General features: G+C 39.9%; 1 protein-coding gene across 1 annotated transcript in view; it reads right to left on the reverse strand.

Moving 5' to 3' along the window:
* Positions 1–27,982, reverse strand: part of hcn1 (hyperpolarization activated cyclic nucleotide-gated potassium channel 1) — a 67,030-nt gene that overhangs the window by 17,451 nt on the left and 21,597 nt on the right. Inside the window, exons 3-5 of the mRNA XM_006789067.3 lie at positions 19,077–19,238; positions 8,232–8,450; positions 2,884–3,030 (exon numbers count right to left, since the gene is read on the reverse strand). Of these exons, the coding sequence (XP_006789130.1) occupies positions 2,884–3,030; positions 8,232–8,450; positions 19,077–19,238 (528 nt within the window). The remainder of the gene's footprint in view (positions 1–2,883; positions 3,031–8,231; positions 8,451–19,076; positions 19,239–27,982) is intronic.

Below are 27,982 nucleotides of genomic sequence, written 5' to 3' on the forward strand. Positions count from 1 at the left end.
AGGGAAATTTGGAAAAGCTCTGCAGATGTAGAAATATTCTGACATAAATGTAAAAATGTATATAGTGGTGGAATCATCTTACACAGGATATACATCTTTTGGTTTTGTAACCCAAGTGAAGTCCGTACAAAATCTGGAGATCGTTTAAGCCTACAGCAGCAGTAGCAGCATAATTGTTTTGCAGACTTGTGATAACTGGCTTGCCACAATCAGTTATAAGTATGCTTTAACTGATTCGGCATTCTTACCTAGCCTGAGTGGTGCGAAGTGGAGCTAATTCGGTTCCCAAATTGACCTCTAAGTCAGGACCCCACAGATTGTCCATACTCAGTGGCAATCAGAACCACTTAGGTTTCAGTCTGTCTGAAAGTGTCCTGGCTTTACTGATGATGGTCAGGTTTACAGCCACATTAATTGATTTTCGTTAAATGAGCTGTGGAAAAGCTCTACATTGTTGCTCTTTATCTCCCCAAATTTAACCTTTTTTACCCAATCTCCTACCGAGCTGTTCACTCTGGGTAAAATATACTATACCCTATTTTAAACATAAGAAGGCAGTGGTCATACCACAATGACAAACATGACAATAGTTGGTATGACTCGACCTTTCTATTTTTAGACTGTAAATGTATTCAAAATATGCTGAGAAAAAAGAAACAAACAAAAAAACCCAAACTTAGCAAGAGCTATAATCTGCTGGTCAGAAGATCCTGAGTGAAATGGACATTCAGGTACTTTCGGCTAAAAAACAGCTCACAGAAAGAGATTAATCAAACTAAGTCATTCCGATTATTTCACCAGTTTTTACGTCATCCAAGCATGCCAATGTAGTGGCCTTCAGCAGTTCATCAGAGCACTCAGTGGAGTGGAAATCTATGGGAGAAGTTTGCTCCCTCCCACAAAATACTTAATCATCTGGTTTATTACAGCTGAACAGGAAAACATAATTGTACTGTTGCTCTGACAAATGCACACAGATGAGGTGCACAACAGCTTAAACTGTGCGGTGCCCAGCAGACCTAGTCGTTATTGTGATAAAGATGTAGGTAAGCTTAATTATTGTTTTTCTTATAGCGTGGTATTTGTTTAAGTGTCTATTAAAGTAATAAAGGGCATATTACTCTACCAGCAGTAAAGTGACCTACTTTGGTGATGGGAGATCAAATAAAGAGCATACTTTTAGAAACAGAGAGGAAACAGGCTGCACACCTGACATGGGGGAAACCACGGCGCCTCAGTTGTTGGATAGACTGATTAGAACAGAAGTGCAGTCAGCTGACACTAAGTCAAAGCTGCCACATTACAGATGACGAATCAGACGGACACTGTCTTGTAATGTAATAAAGCTTAGTCAAGTTTTGGTGTCTAATTAGGTTTTCATATTAAAAAATTTCCAGTAATTATCAAATTTATTAGACCGACACTCAGATTGAGGCATATGCCATGGGTGCCTTAAATGAACAGTACTAGTAATCACACATATCATTTTGTTAGCTTCTGTAATGGTTCATCAACCAGCAGATGCAGCTATTTATTTGAAATTGTAATATATAATGTTTCACAAAAAAAAAAAGTAAAGCCCTTTATTATTTTTGAGATGCCAAATTACAGTCATTTACTTACATTCCTGAACAGGAAAATGAGTTTTGGTGATTCAATGTTATAACTGATTAATTGCAGAAAGAAGTTTAAATATGTACAAAAAAACAATTCCCAGATTTAATTACATATACATTTTCCACGTAGTTTGTTATATAGTACAACATTAAATGTTAAATTTTGTCAAACGAAGCTAAAAATAATTTTATTCAATCTGGTTAAATTAAATTGACTCGACTGGTACTCATTCAGTTATACCAATTAATAATTCATTAATTAAAGAAATAAACCTTGTTCAAAATAATTGCTTCATGTTTTTTGATGATGAAGAATCTGTATTCAATCTGGGCATAAAAATGTGAATTTTGGCAGATTTGGCAGATATATGTGTATTATTTCTTGATTGTATAACAGGTGGTCTAACTATTTTTTTAACACTGTACATAAAATTACAACAAAATGTAAGACTTACTGAAATTGCTCTGATGTGAGCATGTTTGCTATTATCGATCTCTCTCAGTTTAAGCTGGATTTAACCTTTGCTTAGTACACATATTGAACTAAGCCCGTGTTTTACTGTCCCTTTAAATCCCTGCACCTTTCTTGTAAGTGCTTGGGACTCTGCAGCAACTCTGCACACCGTAGCATTCATCTCTTGAGCATATAACTTTGCAAGGTGACTTAATGGGGCTTCATGAGAGCTGGTCAGGATTCCTACACTACATTTATCCTACATTCACTTCTTACTCCGCTGCTCCCTAATATCCCTTTGCATAATTACACATGTAATGTGCTTATGGGGGAGGTCGTCCAAGGACCAAAACTAGTGCTTGACGTCACAGTAACCTTTATTGCTCTGTCTCATTACCTCTGTGGCAGTTGTTTAACAGCTCTGTAAATCACACGCTCTTGGAGTTTATCACAAGTGAAAGAGAGGCACAGGAGGTGCTTCTGTAGGAAATGTTTTCCTATTTTGACTTTCAGCCAGTCTAGTTTCACCTGGGGAGACTCCGTTTTGCTCTTTTTCTTCCTGACCTTGTAAGATGAGATGACAGGTGTTTCAGTTTAATGTGCTGCACCCAAATAAAGATTCACTGCTTATGTTCAGAAAAAAAAGAAAAATAGATCTAACTTATGTTCCAAAACTAAGACATCGTGACACCTACCTTTCAGTGTCTATTTTTTTTATTAAGGTTCCAAAAATAAATTCAGAGCGTTCTAAAGGAAAAATCTGCAGATTTCTAAATGATACTCAAGAACGGAGCTTCTAAAATGTTGTGTCACCTCTTTGAGTGGGTCGTTGAGTTCACTCAGGATGTTTTCCTCATCAAAGATTTTCCCTTGGTAGCGGTGCTCATAGTAGTCATGGATTTTCTGTCTCATGTCTGCTGGAAGCTTGTGGAAGGACATGTATTGCTCCACTTGCTTATACTAGAAGAGACAAAGAAAAACAGTCATCACTTAACAGCTTAACATGTAAAAAAAAAAATCTGATATCTTAAAGCAGTCCCAGTAAAGTCTCAAGTTTTATATTTATTTGGAAATCGCACCTTTAATAAACAGCAAAGCAACAAAAATGTGGTCTACACAGAGTGCATATTTGTGTCTCTGTATTGAGGACAAGGCGTGCTCTCACACAGTCACAGTGCCATGTCCTGGTTCTGCGTGTGGGGAGGGAGAGGCAGAACAAGAGAGGCAGGTGGTGAAGAAAGTAGGAACGAGTACAGGCCCGGGGCTATGTCAGACCAAGGTAGCAGCAGATTATCTCACCGATGCAGGAAGCCCAGTGCTAATAGGCAACCGAGCTATGCTGTAATGCGAACAAGCGAGGCATACCTAGTATCCAGGAGCATAAGAGGCTATTGGGTGATTTTCAAAGAAGAATTTTCCTTTTGACCACATTATATATTATCATAGGGTCTTCACCTTATAATATAGAGCATCTTGAGGTGACAGGTGTTGTGATTTATTGCTATAAATGAAACTGAATTGAATTAAATTCAATGAGGATTATAGCTTCGATTCTATGACTCCTCTTTCCTTTCCTGTCTTTGTTTTTTCTTGTTTACATTAAAATGTCATTTTTGAGCACTTTAAACTGCTCACGTTTCATCATTACAATCAACTTAATTTTCGCCTACTATCACATTAATATGCAAATAATGTTAAAATAATAATTTTCAAATAATTTGCATTGGTTTTTGGGTTGTTTAATAACTGAGAAGAGAACTGTCTGCACTTTAAATACAGTTCTGACAAATAAGAATATATTTCAAGTCCTTAGATTTAGCTGGACATACAGTGAATAAATCCTTTTGAGATGCTATGAATTATAAAAAGTAGAATTTCTTTTTTAAAAAAAGTATAATGGTGTGACATTAAAAAGGAGCGAGGACAGAGTCTGTACACTTGCCATCTCTGTTTTTCTGGCTAACTAAGATCATCATCATCATCATCAACTTTATTTATAAAGCACTTTAAAACAACCACAGCTGACACAAAGTGCTGTACATTGGAAATGTAAAATAAAATTACATAACATATAAGTAAAAACCAAATAAAAGAAGAGTGAAATCATTAAATAACTACTTCAATTAAAAGATATACGATCCCGTTTCTACATCCTGTTTCCAGTAATTAACTAAAAATTAGCAGGAGCGTAACGTCCAGCTGCATTATCCTGGAGGCAAGTACTGACCCACAGGAACACAGAAAAAACTTTGGCTCATTTATTTTGAGTAGTCGGCGAGCACGGCCAAAGCCCCACACCTGAAAATGAACCTCAACAAAGAGAATAGAGCAGTACTGTAGGTGAGAGCCAGCAGCAGCTGCGAGGCTGGTAGGACAGTTCAGTTTGAGAGGCTTTGACCAATGTGACGCAGGCAGCCCCATAAAACGATATTTGTTAGCGAGAGGAGCCACTCGAGTCCCAGTGCCTCCCTCATTGATTTCTCACCCGGCTGCAGAAAGGTGATAAGGGACCAGAGCTTTGTTTGCGGGAAATTGATTTATTTTGAGTTCACACAGCCGAAGTCAGAAGGTGTCTGCAGGGGCTCAACCGGTCCATTTTGGCACATTTTAGGCTCGATATGGGGCCTTCAGCTTTAACGTCACATTATCTTTTCATTATGACTAATTTCCATTCTCATATTAATTCAGATGTGTAATTTTATTGGTTAATTACTTTCTAAAGGAGCAATTTAGATAAATGCTGACTACATTCCTCATTATCCCACCTCATCCATTTCTCTCTTTATCCCCCCTCTCTCTCTCACTCTCTCGCTCTCTCTCTCTAGAAATAGTCAGGGCCCAGTCAGACTAACACCCACACTGGGATGTGCCACTTGGCAGAACCCACTTCTTTCCTGGCTGATGGCACTCCTGGGGCATTCCTGTGGATCTAATTTAACCCAGGCGCACTGCAATTTGCAAAGTTAAACATCACCCATAAATATATGTTTAGCAGCATTATGTAAAATGATGAAACCTCCTCTGTTGCAGAATGTGTTCTAAGACATGAAGGACAGTTTAAAGAGGGCAGGCAATTAGTGCAAAGACTTGAAATGCTTCATCCACTTTGTGTGTGTGCTCAACACTTCTTTTATTGAGCAGGAATTGATCTAATACCCGTCTGTGTCACGCAGAGGACGATGCATTCAAATGCAACCCCATTTGTAGTGCTTGCATGACATAAATGTAATTGCAAGACGCTGTGTTTGACATCTGATGGGTGCACGGTCACAGTATTCCTTTACAGAATTGTTTATGTTGCAGAAACTTGTTTTAAAACTATTTAATTATCTTTGCAATATTTCAGAGGAGGGAGGTAGTTACATTAGCTTTGCATTGAACCTCAGACCGAAATATGAAATGTGGGACATCTTGGACATATCTTAAAGAGCAACTCAGCTGCACTGTGGCAGCACCAGGGCTTCACAGCAGACATGTCTCTATATCATACATACTTTAAACCCTCATTTCCTTCCCTCTCCTCCCACTATTTCTGTTTCCTCTCTTCTCTATAGCTTTTGCTTGGTCTGTTTTTCTTTTCTCCTAGTCTGGACAAAATTAGTTTTTGAGTTTTTGGAAATTAAGTAGAACCTATCAACAACAATCACTTTACTTTCTTACTTACTGCTCATCATGTTCTTGTCATAAACATCCTCCGGCCTCAGATAACTTATAACCTCGCATCCCCATCCATCTCTCCATCCATGTTTCCAACCCCCCAGCTGTGGCAGTGATAGATGTAATGGCTAGAGGCTCAACACCCTGAACCCATCCCTGCTGCTCTGCAGCCTGCTCCACTGATATGCACAGCCATGCAGCAAATCAGCCCTTGCTGAACCTGGCTCCACACTGGAGCTCTGTTACCATGAACATGGCATTTGCGGCCCCGAAGCTGTCAGTTCGATTCCTGGGGTGACGTTAGAGGGACGGAAAGGGATGTAGATTAAAAATAGTGTGTGATGTGCATCTGCTTTGGAGCAACTGAGCTGGAGATGTGCCACTAATTCAAACAGTGACTTGGCACGGCTCGCTTGTTTGTTGAGGGCAACCTGCCGTCATGATTTTTTAATTTTTTTTGCTATGCTGTGAATATAATTCATAATTATATCTGCATATTAATGATCAGTCAGCATTCCATTAATTCTTTTTTATTATAGCCCTTTTATTTGCTGTCTTGTTCTTTGAATCTGTTAGTTTCATCTGATCTGATTTATCTGATCTTTGTATCGCTAATGATAAATGTGCATTTTACTAATTTGTGCTGATTTGTGATAACACTTTTGCAAAGACAATAGAAACTGCAGTTTTAATTTCAAGTTTTAGGTGACATGTAAGATTGCAATGTGGTGCCAAAACGCACCGAGGGGGGATGTTCCTCTAGATTGGACTGACCATGAGGACAGCTGGCAAGGTCGGGCCATCACACTTGAATAAACCGACAATGGCTAAATGATTTTATAAGCAAGGTGTAAATTAACGAAGTGGTATTTTAGCACGTCCTGTAATAGCCAAGGTGACTTTACCAACGCTCTGATAAGAATTATGGCTACATCTCTGGAAGGATAAATAATGTGTGCTTTGTACCTCTGTCCAGTCGTGCCTCTGTGTGCGCGTTTGTGTGGATATGTTCTGATGAACTCAACAGGGATGCAAGCTGCCGGAGGGCTCGCTTAGTGGATGGATATGATCAACATTCATTGAATTCAGGGACTCAAAAAGTGTGCTGTTAAAACACATGAAATTTTTTATAGATCATTAAAAGATGAATAATTACATGGGGAAAAAATCAAAGTAATTGCTAATAATAATTTTAACTTCCTGACCCATTATAACCCATTTTCATAATATAATTTAAAAAATGATGAAAACTTAAAGGGAAAACATCAGTTTTATTTCTTATATTCTAAATTAATCTGTTTAATTGCTTTTTATTTAAATAATATCTAAATAATTTTTCTGAAATCATAGACAAATGCTGAAAAATTGTCTTAAATAACAAACTGAACAACTTGTATATGAAGATTTATTGGCTTTAGTTATTTAATTATTGCCACTTCTGATATCACTTGACACGGAAAAGTAGCAAATGCTTAAAATAAAAAATATACTGAAATGCAGGAATTAGACTCCATTACTGGGTGAAAAATGGCTTGAAGAATAAACCCTGCATTAAACACTGTTAAAGACTTAATTTCTGAGTAATTGTTTCAGCTCTCGCACACACAGCATGTCATAGTAAATAAGAATGTACTAAGACAAGATAATTAGCGCTTTCTGTTAATCGCATTTCAGCTGACTCACTGTCTTTATATCATATTTGAAAAAAACTATTTCCTTTGGGAAGAAAAGGAGGGTCTTACAAAATCAGTGTGACCTGATGTAACTGTTCTTACATCATCCTGTAAGTTAAAGATTAAGTTATTTTAATCCTAAACTTGTTTGTGGATGAAGACATACCATAGAGGACTAATCCCCACGCCCAACAGTGTGGTATGTACAATGCGTTCTGCAGCATAAGCACAGGCAAAGTTTGGGAGTTAAACTCTGCTTCTTGCGTGCAAACACAAAGCGCATCAGTCATGGCTGGGTGTTCTGGGAATTGCCCAGGCCCCACAGCGGGATCACAGATGGTGGCTCAGTTGAAATGCTGGATAATCATCCTCCACGTGAAAAAAAAGAAAGATGTAATGACGTAATAGGAACTGAAGGAAAAGGGAAAAATAAAATGTGTCCACTGGCAGCATACAGACAGTGAGGTGGCTGCTTATGTCATAGACCTCATCACCCTGTTGACCTTAAGAGAGCTGCTTGGGGGTAGGTAGGAAATCCTCTTTCCTAGTCATCGCTGCGGATATATTTATATTTATATTGTGAGAGCTCAACCTATTGGTCCACAGTGTAATTGAGGCCTAATTTATTTAAATCCAGCTCCAATGAGCAGGACTTTACAGAGTCGCAAAAAAAGAAAAAAATCACATTAATCTCAGTAGTACTTAGCTTAACTTACCTTAAAACAACAAACCATTAAAGATGTGTACGCATACATCATACCATGTGTCATACCCAGTGTTCTTTTAAATCTCAGGAATTTAATATTGTGTGTGCCACTGCAGGACTCTTACCTTCTCTTGGTACTGCCTCCGTGAGGAATCCAGTGATTGGATTAGAGCTGTAGCATGGCCAACAAACATAGCGTAGCACGTGGCTCCTACAATCATACTCAGCATGGTGACCCAAAGGTCAGACATGCTGACGGGTGCCCGGGCACCATAACCGATGCACAGCATGTGGCTCATGGCTTTGAAGAGGGCATAGGAGTACTGCTTACCCCAAGAAACGTTCTGAAAGAACCAGAGGGGAAGAAAAAGGGAAGGAGAGACAGAGGAGGTTTGGGGGGAGTTACTGCCAAGTAAGACAAGGAAGAAAGGCTCCGCGGCAGATAAAAATGGAACAACAGACTTTCCTTTGATGGATCACTAACACTCAGCCAACATAATCTTCATGCTTCTGAACCTTATGGGTTTACTGAATGAATGAACTTTCTACCTTTTTACCTTCTCTCTCTGTCTGCATCTGTTTTATTCATTTTACAGATTATCAAAGGGTGAGAAGCGGTTCAGGTTTGCAAAGGTTAAAAAAAACAGCTTCTAAACTATGTATCCAGTATCCAGACTATATGGACAAAAGTACTGGGTCGCTTACACATTACACCCAAAGGAGCTGCACTGGCATAGAAATGCTTCTCATGAAGCTCCTGGTGCACTTTTGTGCTGATGTTAATGCCAGAGGATTAACCCTGCTGTGGTTTCTAAACACTTCCACTTTGCAAAAATGCCATGCGCAGTTGGCTGTGGAATATCTACGAGGGAAGAAATTTCACAAACTAACTTGTTGCGATGGTGGCATCCTGTTTGCAGTACCTCACCCAAATTCAGTGACCCCTTTAAATGACTCATTCCTTCACAAATGTGACGGCAGACCGCACTGAATCTACTTGATTTTATACCCCCGTGGCAATAGGAGTAAAAACACCTGAAGTCAAAAATTAAGAGATTCGGCCCAGTATTTTTGTCCATATAGTGCAACTTGGGTTCATGGGTCCACTGTTATCCGATAATGTGTCCAGAAGGGTTTTTGAGGAGCCACATAATTCAGACTAAGTAGTTTGAAAAGAACTTGCTTGGTGGATGAAGCCTGGTGATAAAAGTTTAAATGCATGGAAGCAGAACTTTAAATGGTCATCATTAGTTTTAGAAAATATGCTTTAATATCATGCAGGTAACCAGTCTATATGAAGAGTAAAAGATGGACATCAGCTATTGATTGACTGATTAATTGAGTGCTTTCTTTCTTTCTTTAAAACTTGTTAATAAAGAGCCAACCTAACTGGCAGTCTTAGGATAGTCACTGACTTTTTCTTTTAAAAGTCCTTTTTTTAGTATGAAATCTTATCAGGAGTTGCTTTCAACAGAGATTTATGCAGAACCTCTTAAATTTTAGTAATCCACATTATCAGGTAGTAGCACAATGCAAGGACATGGCTTGAAAGGCCTTTCATTTGCATTTCAGATTTCCCTCATTTCTGTTTTTCCTGCTTTTTTTTTTAGTCACAGCATGTCTAACGTGAAAGTATGCCTTTTCCCTCTGGAGATGTGCAAAATCTCTAGTGGGCAACTAAGCGAGCCCATTGCAGTTACTGTATGTCTGTGAAATTCAGTAATCCACTATCTAGAGACAAATGTGACAGACTCCCTGGTACAAAGCTTGGGCCCACAGACATTTTGCTGACACCTCGAAAAGCTTCACCTCCTGCAAAGATGAAGTGCTGAGGAAGCACTCCATACAGAATACCTATCACACACAGCAGAACAGCTAGTGATAGAAATAGGAAACTTAGATAGTCTCTTTTTTTCCCCATTTGCCTCAGATCCATGTGTCACATGCCATCATGCCCATTTTGTCCCCTTTGCCATGCCATTCCCTGATCTGCTTGAGTCCACTCAGTTATTCAAGTGGGAATTAGTGAATCCCACTTGAATTTGATGACAGATGCACATTTATAGCAAATCATTAGCCCTGGATGACTCATCAGTTCTTATGTCAACACAGATTAGTTGTTTCTTTCTAGAACTGTGTGTTCAATTTTTATAACATGATACTTAACAGGATAATCAATAAATAATGTGTGTGTGTGTGTGTGTGTGTGTGTGTGTGTGTGTGTGTGTGTGTGTGTGTGTGTGTGTGTGTGTGTGTGTGTGTGTGTGTGTTAAACCATTGAAATATTACCTTTAGGTTCAAATATTCTATCCATCCATCCATCCATCCATCCATCCACTTAACTCCTTATCCCACTTAGGGATGTAGGAAGCTGGTGCCCATCCCAGCTAACACAGTGCGAAAGCTGTGGCAGGTCAGCAGTCCATGACAGGGATCGTGGCTTTCATTGTACTGGAAATATCTGCAGCTAGCATTTCAGCACAAGCACCCGTCCACTGTAGCACACAACACATACACACAATAATGTATTTCCACACAGAGAGCAAAGTCACCCAACCATATACCTGGAACTAATGCAGTTTGGGTCCTAGATGTTCTTTCACACGTGTATATTTCACATGGTGGGTGAGTGTTTATTCAGCAACGACAGGCTGTGTTTGTGTTGACATATTTGTATGCATGGAAAAACAGAGGCATGGTTTTGCCAGATGATATCACAAAGTCCGAAATGACTAACTGCACCTTTTGCTGTTTTTCTCTGCATGAATCTGTCGCACAAGTAAACTGCTCCAACAAAGAAATCTCTGCAGTGCTTTGGGGCCTGGGAACTAACCTCACAGTTTAACGCACAATTAATTAGGAGTCAAACAATCTTGAATGACCTGTAGACAATTTGTAAAATGAATAAAGATGACAAGATGACAGGCAAACTGACCAGCTGAGCTCACATTTATTATATCACGAGGTATAATATCTGCGAATATTTCCTTCTCCCTTGTCCAAAGACATATAATAATGAGCAAATAACTCAGGCAGTCAAACGTGGCATTAAATTTATTCCACAGCTGCTTTGTGGAATATACTGATAACATTGGTAAGTTGGCTCTGACAGTGTAGTGTCAGTGAATCTTTAATAAAAAAAAATAGCCATGTGTTTAAGCATGGCTCACATGACCAACTTTAGTGATTCCTTAAGCCAAATTTTCGCTCTTTCTTAATCTTAAACAGACTGATAGAGACTGAATTGTTCAGAAGTAGCTCAAGTTCTGAGTTGACATTTCACTGTAACATTAAAGCAGTGGGTATAATAGCTGCGTGCTTGGGGCACTGCAGGTTATGGAGCTTGTTATGAAGGATTATTGTGAGTCCTCCAAATGTGGAACTGATCATCACTATCGTTTCCAGCTGCCCATTGTTGCGATTTGACATCTGGGAGACACAGAAGCAAAATATCCAAAGGCGGCTTTACCAGGCAGAGACAGAGAGAAAATTCTCTCCTAACAAATGGAGCAAAGCCCACAAGTTAGTTCAGACAGTCAGGCTTTAGCCGAACTGCGTCATACACACTCCTCGTTCTCCTCGTGTCATACACCAAACACAACCTGCCAATTTGCTGGTCTATCTAAGCTGCAAAATTTCCCATCTCTCCCTCTGACACGTCAGTGCTGCTGCAGCCCTGCATCGCTGTCTGCTGTCTCAACCCCTCCATTACCCCAGCATCCCAGCAACCACCTTGTAAGCTCCCCCTCGTTTCTATACGGGACATATTTACGGGAAGTGATGAGCTCGGATCCCAGACGCCAAACTCTATTATGTTCTGCTGCTGTGATAAATAATATCGAACATGAGCTGTCTCACTGAAGTGATACTGTGGTAATGATGTCTGCAAAGTGGACTTTACAGGAGCTTTTTATCGAACATAACAAAACCAACAGCATCACCGCGTTTCACTTCGCTGTTCTTCACTCACTGCTGTTCCTCAGTGTGATTGCTTAAATTTGCATTTTGACTGCCATCACGGCATGTGACTCACAGTTCTGGGGCAGTGCGCTATGATTACAGCAGGCACTCATGCTCAGCACCCATTTTTTTTGTCTGATTAGGTTGGTCACAAAAGGACAGATACATGCACACTTTTATCTAACGCATAAAGAGTGATGAGAACTAGAAATCTCCAGGGCTGGTTCTGTACAGCCTTCCTTTGGGAGGAGTGAGTCATTTCACTCTCAGTACGGAAAAAGCAGTTTCTAGTTGCTTTCCTATAGTTCACAATGTACAGCCCCCTTGATATAGATTTTGCCAACATAACAAATGTATTCCCTTCCTCTAACATTATTCTAAATATAATTAAGCTCTGTTTTTAGCAGGAAAACACATCAGATTCTGCATATTCATCTTTCAGCAGCCCCGTAAGAACAGCAGCGCAGGTTCAGACTTCATTACCACGCACATTAAAGCGATTCCAGTTCCGCACTATTGTTTAAGCACCAGCAACTTCAAAGTATCTATAATTTAACTATGCTCGTTGTTTTGACAGCGCGCTCGTGCATTTTAACCACTTGCTTGCATTTTAATGAATTAGTCACAGAATCAACAGTCCTCTCTCTCAAGATGAAACCGGCTACGTGACCAGGAAGGCGGCTGATGATTCACCATTATCCTCGTGTTCAGTGCGACCCAGAGGCTTTGGTTGTTGTTGATACTGACAAACTATGAGACTAACAGGATGTAATGCCTTGCTGCAAAGAACACAATTTCGCAAAAAAAAGAGAACAGTCCTAGGACAAATGACAGCAATCAAACTTATTTTTCATCTGGACTCACAAAGATTTGCACTGATACCTAGTTTCACTGCAGCACAAATTATACTCAATAGAGGGTGTAGCAAGATCTGGTTGCCCTGTAAATATGTTTTAGTTTTATTTAACATTTTATTTTTTTGTTTGCGCTTGTGCGTGTCTGCAGAGAAAATAAGTGAATGAGCAAATTTGCCTTAACTGATTAATTTAATCACTGATTAACTCCCTAAACCCAACAAACAGTCTTTGAATGGAAAAAAAAAAAAGCAATGCGCAATATTCATTTTTCAATTGCATAATCAAACTGCAAGCTGTTCTCCCTGGGAGCGCACAGAAGGCACAGCGGCCTTTAAACACAGATGACAGAGTAAAGGGATGTGCAGGCCTGCATTGACACCAAAAAAAGCGTGCCCAGTGTTGTATCTCACTGTGTGCGTTGTGTTGTCATTGTCTCGTGAGCTTTTATGTTCATCACCTGTATCAGTACTAATGGACTTCATCTCTCTACAGAAGTTTTCTCCTTAGCATTTTTTTATGCACTGGCCCCAGTAATGTGGCCCGAGGCATATCTTCAGATTCATCTGTGTGTAACTCTGTTTGCTCCTTTCTTGTAAATGCACAATCACTTCAAAGGTTTGAGGGAATTTCCTCAAATTTTGGCATTTTGGCAAACTTTAACTTCAGCTCAACCAATCAGATATGTGGTAGTCAAGGGTCAAGGTCACTGTGGCAAGAAAAAACATGTTTTTAACCATGAAGCCACAATTCAAATGCTAATCATGACTATATTCTATATAACAGTCAAATAGTATGAAATTATGAAGTGATAAGCTGAGAGGGTATGCTGTGGCGACCCCTAGAGGCAGCAGCTGAAAGAAGAGGCAGCAGATTATTATATCTAATAGGTCAAAGATCAATTCTGGACAATCATGGATCTAAAGTGCAACTTTACTGACTGGCAGTGGTACACGTGCCATTTTTTTCCTTCTTTCTTTTTTAACATTTTCGTGGCAGAAGTCTTCTCAGAGGTTACAGACAAAAAAGGCAATATTTGGCATTCTTGCTTAAAATGGGAACTATTAACCAATTATCAAGACAGTTCCCATTTATAAATGTTTGCTTTTGTGATTTTCCACCCAAACTTTACGATGAATGAGGTACGGTGATTTTTCTTTTCTTCTCACAAGGCTCTCCTCACAACAGAACTTTATTTTTTAAGATCCCACAACAGCCTCTGAAAGCTCAGCAGCTGTGGTCCAAATACCCTCACACAAGCTTGATTAAACCATCCTACTGTATCAGTTGACAAATAGCACACAATTCTTTCAGCTAACAAAAAATGATTACCACGAGAGCCAAAAAATAATCCAAAAACAAGCTGTTCGCATAGGGACTGAAGCAGTCTTGCATTTTCCTTCCATAAGCCCCATGTGTATGTTGAGGGGAAGTGTGATGTGAAAGAAGGGAAGAGGGTGAAACGTCTGATTAATTCATAAATTCAGGACTGAGCCCGCCTTTTGAAAGTGACTCATTCAGGGAGATTGGGAAGAAATGGAAGGAAATGAAGTGGGTGGTCCATGGATAAAAGGAGCCAGGAAGGGGTTGTGCATGGTTAGCCAGGCGTTTCTGTCCTTTTTTCCCTTTTCCCCCTTGTGTCTACCTACAGTATATCCACCTGTCTTTTGGCGTCTAGCTCTCTCTGAGACAGGAGCCCTCAGCAGGGCTACTGCTGTCTGTCTCTTGATATGAGCTTGGCCAGGAACAGTAGGCACACACATACACTCACAAATGCTCCAACACATGCATCTTTAAGCTGTACAACAGCCTATCCAATACCACAGCCCACCATCTTCCAACATGAGCCAACATAGTGACAGCAGCATTATCTTGTTTGGTGATTAAGTAAATGCAGCCTCTAAAGAGTAAGAAGCTACTCTCAGACCATTAGTCAGGAAGATAACAGGCCTAGACTGTGCACTGCACCACTCAGCAGTATCTGCAGCCCTTGTTGCCCTCACTCTTCGACTCACAGCTGGAGACTGAAAGTACGGAGCCAACAACAGAAAAAAATATGATGCAATATATGGCTTTAAAGCTCTCCTTTTCTGGACAGAGACAAAGACAAATCTCCCGATGACAACGTTCAACTGTATTGTTTATTTATACCTGCAGCAAACACAGTAAACTGAGGAAAAGATACCTTATCCTGATTTTCAACTTGTGAATGCTAATGCATTGCGATGGTGTGAGAAGAGGAATCCCATATGCGAGCTGGCCTTATCACTTCGGATTTGCCAGACAGCAGTCAGTGCACAGGCCTGCACTTCTGCACAGATCCACAGGGAAGAGATTCCACAAATTGCCCATTCTGCCACATCACCATCAGTAACACTATGCTAGCTGCTCATGTGCAGATATCTACAGTACCACTGGCTTAAACAGATTTTACCTCTAAAATGCCTCATGGTTATTCTTTGTGAGTTATTTTTAGGATTGCCCCCTCATAAAATGAAGAAGAAAAGACTCTTAAAAAATTATGAATTTTGAACTTAAATCCAAATATACTTCCACAGTTTCACGTTTTTTGTGTCTTTCTGTCATTGGAGTGTGCATAGCCTTCTCTTCTAAGATTTCAGCATTCTTAGCCTTGTCGTTTAGAATTTTGACAAAGAGTAACAATTATCATGTGCAGGACGCCTGCTTTTGGTTAAATGTAAAAGCAAGCATAATACTGGCACTCACTGATGAACTCATATGCTCCTTAATGTTTTTTTAAAGGGCAAGATGAATTTGGTTCAGCTGTAAGCGGCTCAGCGGGATAAAAATTGCCCTCATTACTTACAGACAAATACATATTTGATGACCCAAACTAGATTTGCAAATTTGTATGAATATTTGTAAATAATATACAGCACTGTGCAGAAGTCAGACGACCCCTTTATTTCTTTATAATTTGTTTCCAGGGAGCCAGACTATTTTCCAATCTTTAGAAGTGCTCTTTGACAATAGGTCTCCACGCTTTGGAGAAACCAATGTCCAAAGTTCTTCTTTGGCTGCTTTTTCCCTGAGTATTTGTGCATGGCCATTTTAAAGCGATTTTTCTTCTGTTTGTTAAGCCATCTGAGACTGACTGCAAGAGGAGGTCAGGAGAGAGGTACAACAGTGGTGTTGGAGATCTGATGGAAGCGATAGAATTAATGCAGAAAAGTACCATCAGATTTTGAGCTTGTTTGCAATATCATGCGTAAAGCATCTGATTGACAGTGGCTTCATTTATAGAAAGACAATGATCCCAAACACGGTGCTGATACAGTATAAAAGCATATCAGGATGGGAAAACACACAATGGATTGGTCTCCCTAGAGCTCAGACTGGCACATTACTGAGGCAGTGTGGGATCATCATAACAGAAAACAGAACGAAAAGGTAGTTAATATCCAAAGAAGAGCTTCAAGAAGCCTGGATATCTATTCCTGAAGAAATATCAAGAAAGCTGCCTGAGAGAGTTTAGGATGTGTCAATTCACCAGCAAGTAGCTAACCCATCAGAGAAAGTGTAAAACAAACATACAAAGCCATCTTTGCAATGTTTTAGCTACATACAAGTGAATACAGCTTGGAGAAAGGGTTTCGTGTCATAAGAGCTCACCCACAGGCTTCTAGCACTGATTTATGCCTTATTTGTTTTAGAGGCAATTTTTGCAGGCTGCAGCTATAGCCACACGGGGGGCACCAAATTAGGCTTGTACACCATCTCCCTTTGATATTGATTTGCATAGAAGAAGGAGGATGTACCAGCTTTATTCTCAGTAAGATCAGCAACACGCAGCGTGCATGCAAGGAGATGTTTATCATTAAGTTTTACAGCGACAAGTAATTATGAACCCAGAGTGTTGCTGTTTAAAAGGAAGTTTAAGAATCTGGGTTACTGAGGAGCTGTTCGCCCGTAGTTACCATTAACAAGGATGAATTGTGACAGTTCTGTGGGAAATTACATCAGTGCAAATTCCTTCGGTGCGAACAGAGATGGATAATGTCTGTTTGGATGAATAACACATGCTAGCTGGTATCAAACGCACTTGGGCAACTCGTTGCCTCGAAGTAAAGATGAGAGCTGTGACGTTTATAAAAGCTGACATTTGCACCTCCGGTATGATGCCTCTAAACAGTTCGTGCGCTCGTGCAGCACAGAAATATTTGTCACAGAAAGAGGGAGAGGAGACGGCAAAAGAGGGGAGTATTACCCAGGAGGTCCGCACGCGCTCACATCAGTCCGAGACGGGCAAGCACAGTCCGCTTGACCTCAACTCAAGAGGAGAAGAGGGAAGATGAAAGATACAGAAAAAGTCCAAACGAGGGGACAGTCCCCAAAGAAATCAAACATAAGCTGTGTTGACACTGTCCAGTTGTCCAGCTGTCTACTGTACACAGGGGACACACTGGCTTACATTTTTCATACACTGATACACGTAACTAGAAAGATTACGTCAGCGTGTATTTTCAAATGTAAAACGGACCCCTGGGAATTTTCACGTAGGGCCGCAAGACACTCTACAGTCGCCACTCACTCTACTGTTACATTTACAGTCACAATCAGTAATACAAAAACAGTAATACACAAAGTAATGTGTAACATTATGCTACATTTTTACAGTCGTGAAAAGGAAAGCTTTCATTGCTGCGAAAATCTCGGTGCACCTCATTATTCTGTAGCTTGTAGAAGCACTTTTAGCAGCAATAACTTGAAGTGATTGTTTCTGTATGGCTTTGTTAGTCTCTCGCATCGCTGTGGAGGATATTTGGCCCATGCTCCTTAATGACGCTGTTTCAGTTCATTGAGGTTTGCATGTATTTGTTTATGCAACATAAACAAATACAGCAACCATGGTTGCTGTGTTCCCTGTCCCTGGTTTAAACTGGTTGCAGTATGACGGCAATAACCAGACTGTGAGAAATACAGATCAGATCGTTGCAAAGAAGAAATGAAATACATGTGTCTTTTTTTATTCGTTTGTTTTTTAACAATGACAACTAATATGTTTAACATGTGTTAGTGAACACAAAGTGTTTTCCACATACAGAGACAAGTATTACTGGGGATATTTAAAAAAAAAAAAACCCCAGCAACTCAGTGACTGGAGGATACCCAGGTCCTGTCACCCTTCCACCACCATGCCTGGCAGTTGGTATGAGGTGTTTGAGCTGATGTGCTGTGTTTGGCTTTACAACAAATATGGCGCTGTGCATTATCAAACATCTTTCACCTTGTCTTGATAAGATGAAGCTTTGCAAACCTAAGCCATACTGCCATGTTCTTTTTAGAGACAAGAAGCTTCCTCCTGGCAACTTTTACCATGCTACCTGAGGCCTGTGGAGTTTGAGATGTAACTTTTCAGATTGTTTCTCTGAGGGAGGCGTGTTATCACACAGCTGAATGCTCCAGGCCAGCAACAAACTTTTATAAAGGTGGTCACACTTGCTGAAGGTCAATTAAACAAGCATTTCCTGCCATTTACTTACCTAGTGAAGCAGTAAAGGTGTGCTGAGGTTTTCACAGGACTGTGAAATCTTTATTTTTCACATGACTGTTTATAAAGTCTATGGGTGGTAATTTAAAGAAATACCAAAGAGGCCACATCACTGTAAAAAAAGACTAATGTTTCGCTTTGCTGCCCATTTTTTTTTAACAACGTTTTGCTTTATTTCTATAATCTCTCTCTGTTACAATCTAATGTAATTTTAGGACTAACTAGAGCTGTGCTACAAAAATATGTAAAAATATATTTGTGTTTTTGTCCTCATTTTGTTTACATACGTAATAAAACTATGCTGTGCTATCTATTTTTGTGGGCCATGCACAGGTGTGGTATTAGCATGATGTAGCAAGTGTATTTTAACGGGGAAAAACAAGGTGGACACATTTCAGTGCTACGAGAAAAGGCCTTTTCAACAAACCCCTGCACTTTTAAATTGTTAGCTGGCTGCATCTGATCACATCTGTTCATTTATGGTTTTGATTAAAAAATAAGATTTAGAAAACTGCTGTATGGGAATGAGATCGTTTCCATAGGCTTGACATGTGGCAGGTGTTAAACAGCGAGTCTGCTGTACAGCTTTTATACAGTAAAAATCCAAAAATAACAAACAAAAGAGAAGAGTGTGTAATACTTACAACCATACCGTTTAGGGACACCCAGCAGTCAGGGGGGAAGTCTTGGAGCAGAGGCACCAGATACTGCAGACAGCCATCCCAGTGACACAGAAGCAGCATCATACCTATCAAATTAAATATTCTTACCACTGCACTAGCCAGGTCATAGGTCATATGGAAAATCTGCCAAAGAGAAAGACAGAAGAAAGGAGAGATAGAGACCTCATCAGCATCTGCTTGGTTGTGCAAAAGCATTTACTCAAATTCTGACAGTCGTAATCCAAGCACGGCATTATGAAGAAATATAAACTTCAGTAAGCAACACAGACACAGCGGCCCAGATTTAGATCTGTAAGAGTCTCAAACGTTGGATGCACTGGTATTTCAGGGACACAAAAAGATTAAAAAAAGATTAAAAACATTTAAAACGCTCACAAAAATACAAAGTCACCTTTGAAGCTGAGGGCACAGTGTGCCTGTCTGTCCTCCAAAGTGTTTGGGTGCCACAGCGTCTGTGTGTGCCTGCATGCGTGTGTGCGCATGTATCTCTGCACTCACAGATGTTGAGCTGCTCATAACTGAACACGGCTGCTTTCCAAAAAAAAAAACCTGACCAGTAGAGGAGACACATGAGCTAGAGTAGGTAGCACAGAGCAAGTGAAGTGAATGATGAGGGGAAGTGCAAACTTCTGGAATAATTAGCCCGTAAGTGTGTTTCAATGCTGTGAGCTGGAAAAGGTGTCGGTGCCGGTGTGGCTGTTTAATCAGAGCCCGAAAGTTTCAGAATAGAAAGTCATCAGCGGGGTGAGTAAGCATGTCTGCGGCGCAAAACGGTTTCATTTACGTCGGATCTGGCCGAAGAGAATTGACTCACGCCTGGTTGGCTGTGGCTTTAATTCAGAGTTTCTCATTAGCATCAGAAACCCATTACTTATTTCCAGGTTAGTTATTCCATAATCTTCCTCACACCGAAGCTCAATCTCTCCTCCCGCCAGCCCCCTGGTTCGTTTTGCATAATAAACCTGCCCCATTCGCCAGTTTGTTGAATTGAGACATTTCAGGTAATTACCATCTATTTTAAGTTCATGTCTTTCCATTCCCCATACATTACCTGTTCTACCTATTATCCCATATACATATAAAGGCAATTTAGTCGCTTCGCTTTTGTTTTGTAAATGAGAACTGATGAACTTTTTGTTTCGGGGGTTTCCTTTTACTGACAAATGTTTACATTTGTATATAATACAAGAAATCAAGGATTTTCAGGTAAGTAAACATATATGTACAACACACGCCAGTATTTTTATCTCTATATCTAAAACCTTGGTCATTTATGGTCTTTTTCTGTCCTTGTGTGCACCTAAACACTAACAAAAACACTACTACTATTGCATATAATTTAGTTCCAAATAAGCCCAAATAAGATCTGCAAGAGAATGGACTTCAGGCTGTGCTGATATGCACCAGTTTTGCCATTTGTATGCAAAATCATCTGTTAAACCGCCCCACCACCACCAAACCCCAGGTGTTTTAGAGGCTCTTTTAATCTTCATCTCTCCACCCCGGTCTATTGTGACTGCCCTGTAACCTTTCTGCATAAAGGACAGTGTCCGCACACAGAACAGAGGAGAGAACAAGAGGCTGAGCTGGTGCTCAGATCCCTCTATGGTTCAACTCATCCATGGGGAGATATAGTGCACTGCCATGAAAGGCTAAAATTAGCCACTAGCTTACAGGACGGCTGTCTCAGTGCACCCAGTGTCTCTCCTGCTGCCTATATCTGTACTCTTATTTTAGCAGAATTCGCTCTCCCTCTGTTATGTGCGCATGCATATTTACATACAGCCTGATGACATAATAAGGAAAGCGACAGAGCATAAGGTAGCCGTGAAGTGATAAAGGTATCTATTTCTGGAGGTGCATGCTCCTGAAGGATTGCAACAAGACTAGAAAACAGGAAGTAGTGGGCCCTGTTTGAATTGCAAATGACTCATACCAGGCAGAAATAGGAAAAGGCTGATCACTCTGTCTCCACTTTCTTTTTTCAGTTAATACATAAGCAAAAGAGTGAAAAATAAGGATGAAGTTTTTTGGGTACATTTCTATGACGCGCGAGGGTTACAGGGAGGTCTCACAAATTCCCAGGGACCGTCTCACTTTGCTGGGAAGCCTCTGTGACCTTTGGGTCACGCTGAGTCAGAGAGGCCAGAGAGGAAATGATGTAGATGCTCATTAACACAATGTGGAGTTTATTTGGGTTTGTATTGCAGCGGCATCACTTTGAAAAGCCTGCACGCAGCAGGAGGTAGCCACAAGGCAGGAGTGGGGTTTTTTTTGTTTTTTGTTTTTTTAATAGGGTTTTAAAGAAGAGGCTGCAGGTGTAGATCGCTGGTCAGGTCACCGGATTACAAAGGATAACCTTCACTGTGATGTGCAGATATGTAAGGATAAATTTGCACTCTGCTAATACAAACACAATGTCTCCATATTGCATTTACAGATTGTTTCTTATAATTAAAAGAAAGCATTTGCACATACTCGATCATCCAACTTCTCTTTCGAGAACTAACTGTGTTGGAAAGCCTCTTTCTTTCTTTTTTTGTGGTAATCTGTTGTTTTATCTCACTGTAAGGCTTCTAAGAAAAAATGAATTGTATCAAATTGGGCAAAGGAAGGAATGTGGAGAGTGTAAGTCTGAACGTACGTCTGTTTGACTCAACCAGACAAAGAAAACACACAACTTGCAAAGCTTTCATGTAGCACACAGCCGGCCCCTTGCTCAGGATATGTGTCACAACTAAGAACCATGCACTTCAATTTGCTAATATGCACCTACTCGATCACCCATCAGCAACGTTCTGTTTCGTGCAGTCAGCAGTGTGTCTGAGCATCCCGCTGATGGAGAGGAGTGATTAATATATGCCCGTGTTCTGTTCGACGTTTACTGTAAGGGAAATCAATCCAGATCTAAAAATAAAAGCAACAGAGTTCTGACAACAGCTGGTCAAATAAAAAAAAAGTGACTACTTCTGAGAACTTTACTGTATGGCACGAGTAAAATGTACTATGCAAGCAAGCAAGAAACAAATCGTTTATCATTGTGGCAAGAAGCAAATTAATCCTTTTACTAAACTCTTTAAAAATGCTTTAACTTTTGTCAGACCAGCATTTAAAAAGTCTAAATTTCTTCTTAATTTTGATAAATCAGCCAGTGCAGAGTGGTTACAGATTGTTACAGACAGTGTCTGCCATTTAAGAGATAAGTCTGTTTTCACAAAGACGCGAAGCCTATAGTGTAGGTTTGTTTTCAGTACTGGCCATTTATTTCTATTTTGTTTGTGTCTTGCCCTGCTAGAGGTTTTTTCCTGTTAAAAGAGAGTTTTTGTTTCCCACTTCCGCCAAGTGGCTGCTCATAAGGTGTCCTCTGATTGTTCACGTTTTCCCTCCATTATTGTAGGGTCTTTACCTTACAATATAAAGTTCTGATTTGGCACTATATAAATAAAATTGAACTGAATGTAAAATGTTTGAAAAATGTTGCTCCAATAGCAACATTAATATAAGTTTATTCTGTGGTTTAAGATCCAAAACTGACAGTTTTTGCAGTTCGGTGGCAGTGAATCGCTCCGAGATAAACATTTGAAACCAAATTTAGACTCAAATCTGTCATATGACAGATCCGAGTTCATTTTGAGCAACTATAACGTTTTCATAAACCTCGTGAACAGAGGAAAGGTAGAGCTGACACAGAGCCAAAAGCATATCCAATGCTCTTGTTTGGCTTTGGCAAAATATAGGCTTGGAATTAAGTGCATCAAGCTTAAATTTGACTGGGGATTAGGGCATAGGTCAGCATAATCCTGTAATACATTGGAGAAAAACAGCCAAGATTTGATATGATAGTGATAGAAAGTCACATGCTAGCTCTGTCAAGCCAATAGGTCGCTCATGCACTTGGTCTTTCCGCATCCTTTTGATGGGTTGTTAGAACAGAGCAGAGAACATTTTGAAACTTTGCAGGTATATTTTTATGTAAAGCAGCATGCTGATACATAATACTGCAGGGATTAAAATTCAAATTAATGTTGCCCACAAGGTATGGCACGAAGAGTTTTTGCTTATACAACTACGAGCTGTCTGGTGGATGTATGCACTGTAGGCAGACATTTTGAATCCTATGCACAGAGAAGAGAGCATGCAAGAGAATTACTCATCACCAAGCATCAAGCTGTGGGCCTGAAACACGCAATTACAAACTGTTCTTTATGCATCTTCAAATTGGACATGAGTGACCTCTGTTTGAGGTTAGTGAGGATTAGCATGGGACTAATTTGAGGAGATTAAATCCACCACTGGCTATTAGATTGAAGGATAACAAAACTGCTTCCAGGAAAATCTGGAATTCTCCTGCTTAGCATCATCTTGTAAATCTCCTGCTGGCTCTCTTTTGGTTTTGCTTAATCACAAAATTACAGTTGAACTTGGATTCTAAAAAATCATACCATGACGTAATGAGAATTCACTGGGAATTTGCAAGTTTCCTGTTTTCTTTTACTGCCTTTCCTCCTCTGAAGGCTACAAAGCTTTTGCCCACTGTACTTGGTCTACTTAAAAAAAGGCAACAGCATGTAAGGCTAAATGAGCAACATTCTATGTTTTCTATGGCAAAAAAACATTTCAATGCCGGTCTGTCTCTTTCTGAAAGAAAAGCAGCCTGCTGGAAGTAATCATAAATCCCATCACTGTAATGTGCAATGTGTAATCACATTGGTGTAAGTATAGTTCGGCAATAAATAAATATAAATAGAGCTGGCATTATTTCAGAGCTTCAGGCAACATATTGTATGTGCTGGGACGCTAATCAGTCAGCAGATCTGCTTATCATACAGACTGGGATACTGTGTAAGAGGAGAGGAAAAGCCTTTCTAGCAATGTTATGCTTGTAACTTGGTTCTTGCCAAATCATGCGTGCAAGTACATAGGCTCCATAAAAAGCTCTGAATCTCAATGCAGAGGAACATTTAGGTAATGAGGCCCAGCAGTAATTAGGAGACAGATACTTAATTAAGAGCCACATAGTGATCAATAGGATCTTAACACAGGCAGAAAACAAGCGATGATCTATTAATATAGTAAAGAACCCCCTAAACCATAGGTGTCAAACTCTGGCCTAATTACATTTGGCCCATGAAGCCATACCAAATTACTATTAGAGCTGGCCTACTGGTATTATACAGCTAATATATATATTGTTTAGTATTAAGCTTTGCTTGTTCCATATTCAGTTTTTCAGCAAAACTTATTTGAGTCCATAAGAAAATATTCATTCTTATAACTAGAGGAAGATTTTTTTTTTCAATAAATAATAATGTTAGCTCGCGACTTTGTTCCAGTTTTGAATTTTGGCCCACTGTGTATTTGAGTTTGACACCCCTGCCCTAAACCATCATTGCTCCTTCATCGCAGGCTCTCATGCATGCATTTAAAACTAAAAAAGTAGCAGCATTATCAGTAAAATTTATAGAAACCGTTGAAGGTAAAAAGTAGCATTAAATAGAAATTCACCAAATAACCTGGTAGGTTGTTTAAGTAGTTGTTATTTCCAACTGCTGCATGCGGTTCATCTCTAAGCTATCAGTAAAGACAATAGACAAAAGATTATTCAAAAAAAAAATCACAGCCTCAGTTACTCTTCCAGATATTGATTTAGTTGTTATGAAAACAAAATATTTTCACCATACGGACTCATCCCACACAGGCCCTGACACACTTAGAGAAGCCGAAGTGTTTCACATAAAAACAAGTCTCAAGAATCATATTGAACTGTATGATTTTAGAGCAGAACTGTAGTAATAACTGCACACGCAGACGTTTGCAGCTAATACAGCAACACTGTGAATCAGAATTGTCTCCAATTTGATACGAAACACACAAAACAAAACAAAAAAAAAACAGGCCACTGATATTTTGTCCTCTTCTGGAATCACAAATGTTCTCTTTTTATTCCTGCGCACCCACTCTGATATGATTTCTGCAACATATTTCATCTACCAATGCTTGAATGTACCCTCGTGACCTCAGCAGATGCAAATTTCTGAGCATCAAATACAACTGCTAACGTGCCTCAAATATCACCAGTGAATGTGTGAAAGCGAAGGGCTCAAACTGGATGTGTGATATCGCAAAAGATCCTGATGCTCTTCCTCACCTCGCAGCTTAACTACCAGCCAATCAGTGGACACATTTAACTAGACAACTCTTCCCCTCGGAACTTGTCGATCACATCTTTCTGTCCAAGGAGATCTTCCTCACGGGAACGCTGCTGATCATCTGCTCTGCTTTCCATCGTTTCTGTGTCCGTCAGCATTATTCTCTTGTTCTTCCACTAAGCACATCACACTTCACCGCAAGCCGAGCTGCTTTGCCCGCTGTCTCACCCGCTCTGCGTCTATTTTGGTCATGTGAGCGTGATAACCTTAACACTTCTGTTCTGCCTTAATCTGCGTTCTACCATTCACAGATGCATTGGCAGAGGCAGCGTCCTCCGGGGCAGAAGCTCACAAACCCGCAGGGATCAAATTTATGATCTTCTCTGCGTGGACAGTATTGGTGATCCACTCTGTGTGCTAAGCCTTTTTTTACTGTAATTATATAGACATCAGTCCCAGAGTCTGTAGGCATTCATGTATGCAGTTAATGCATGCGCATTCTTCTAGAAATTTCCTGCAGGGCTTATATTAGCCTGCTCTGCGCAGGACAGTTATGGTGCATTGGGACAACAAGTAAATGTATTTATGGATGAATGTTCTATTGATTTGTACATGTAACCTGAGCAGTGGTAACAAAATAACATCAGCTCAGGTCTAATAAATCATGTACACAAACACAAGCAGTACTTATGGCTCGGACAGCAGCACCAGTGCATTTATAACTCAGTGCACTCGGTGCAATGAGAAAATTGCTGGGAAGTGAAAGAGGCATGTGTGGACATATTGTCCAAAACATGTTAGTGCCCTCAAGAATAACCGTTTTCCCACATGACCCATTTTTAACGTCATCTGTTCGGTTATGCAAGTTTGTTGACAGTTTCACTGCATCATTATAGGAATCATCATTACGAAGTAAGGCTGAGGGAGGGAAGAAGGAAAAAAGAAAAAGAAAAAACGAGCTGTGAGCGGACGATGAGCTGACAGAGAAGCGTGCATCTTTCACACAACAATCCCAGGCCAGAAATAAAAGAGTTCTATCGAAGAAGAAAATACTAATGCTGACATAGTATTACTCTGTTTTGACATTGACCAGGACTTTTTCTCATTCAAATTATCCCAAGGAGCAACTCTCCAGAAATGTAAGCGCACAATGCAGCAATGAAAGAAGAAGCTCGGTAGAGGAGCATTTAAACCTCATATCCTCTGTATGTATGTGTACAGCATAAAGTGGGGTTTAACACTGTTAAACAAGAAGGGGGGGGGCTTCATTTTATTAAATTGTTTTAATTGCTTCAGAAAAAATAAACTTTTTTTAAAGGAGAAACTACAAAATGATTGTGCAGTCAAATATTGTTCCTGAAAGCAGTAAAAATAGAAATATCTGAATTGGCAGATCAGACTTTTAAGAAAAAATCTAATTTAGTCAAGATAATCTGAGCATCTCCAGTAGATCTGCATTAATAAAGGCTAGACTGAAAAAGAAAGAAAGAAAGAGGACTGCAAGTTTTTCCTTTGTGCAAACATCACAGCAGCGCAGTGAAAGACAGACAGAGAGAGTGCTGTAGTCTGAGTTGTGGTTGTACTAAGAAGGTAGTCAGGGAAGATTAGTGCTCATGTGAGAGCAGGAGGGATTTGACTGGATTGCACAGGGTGACCCGCTGTGCTCATGTAAATATCAGCAAGATGGACGGTATCACAGTGTGCATCGAGGTCACACCCGTCCCGATACGCTTGGGGATGGAGGGGTGGAGATTGCCCGGTGATGCGATTTTAGACTGATTTTTATATATTTCTTTTTAATCATCATACTCAAAGTTGCAGCTGAAGCTTGGTTAAAAAAATATGATGGCATTAACAGTGTGTGTCTTTTCGGGATGATTGTTTTAGGAAGAGAAAAACATAAAAGAGGAAATCAGGAAATGGAAGAGTGAATGCATACACCCTTGAGGGCAGTCTGATGTTATAATTACTCATCTGAGTAGCAGTGGAGCAGCATCATACTAACTAGTTCCACATATCTCTTAACTGCATGACTACAGCTGACATGCTACATATAGTCCTGTCCATACTGTAGCCATGCATTTGTTTACTGCCATAGTGGTTCCTCCATATATGTGCTTAGATTCACATAAACAGCTGGATTTCAGCACATGAGCACGTCATCATGACAGATGGATGAAGGGTGCGTCGCTAAGTTGATCCACCGCAACATTAGCTCTTGGGAAGTGAAACCCTAATGCCTCAGTAGTTAGTAATCAATTAATTTGCACACAAAGCATCATTACAGGATGTCTGCAATGAGTGTCGGTGCTTGCCTTTAAACAATCAAGGAATCGTTAAGCTCCTCGTGCAGAATCAGTCAATAACAAACAGGTTTATAGTGATTGGTCAATTATTCAATAAGTTGGTTGATAAGGACGAATATTCTCAAACCATTTTGTCAATCAACCATTTATTTTTCAAGCTGAACCTTTGATGGTTCAGGTTTTATTTTGCTTTTTAGTCATGAAGGCTTAGATCACGGAACAGGAATTTTTCTTTTTGTTACTTTTGTTTCTGGAGAAAATTCTCAAAAAAGCATCAAATAAAATGAACATTTTTGCAGTCGAGTGGATCATAAAAAACCCAAACAACTGCAGCTAATGTCACTCTTCCTCTTGCCCATGCAACGCTTGCAATATCAGTGTGTGTGTGTGTATATATATATATATATATGTA

This window comes from Neolamprologus brichardi, chromosome 7 (genome assembly GCF_056152115.1).
Source record: "Neolamprologus brichardi isolate AB-2024 chromosome 7, ASM5615211v1, whole genome shotgun sequence".
Lineage (NCBI taxonomy): Eukaryota > Metazoa > Chordata > Actinopteri > Cichliformes > Cichlidae > Neolamprologus > Neolamprologus brichardi.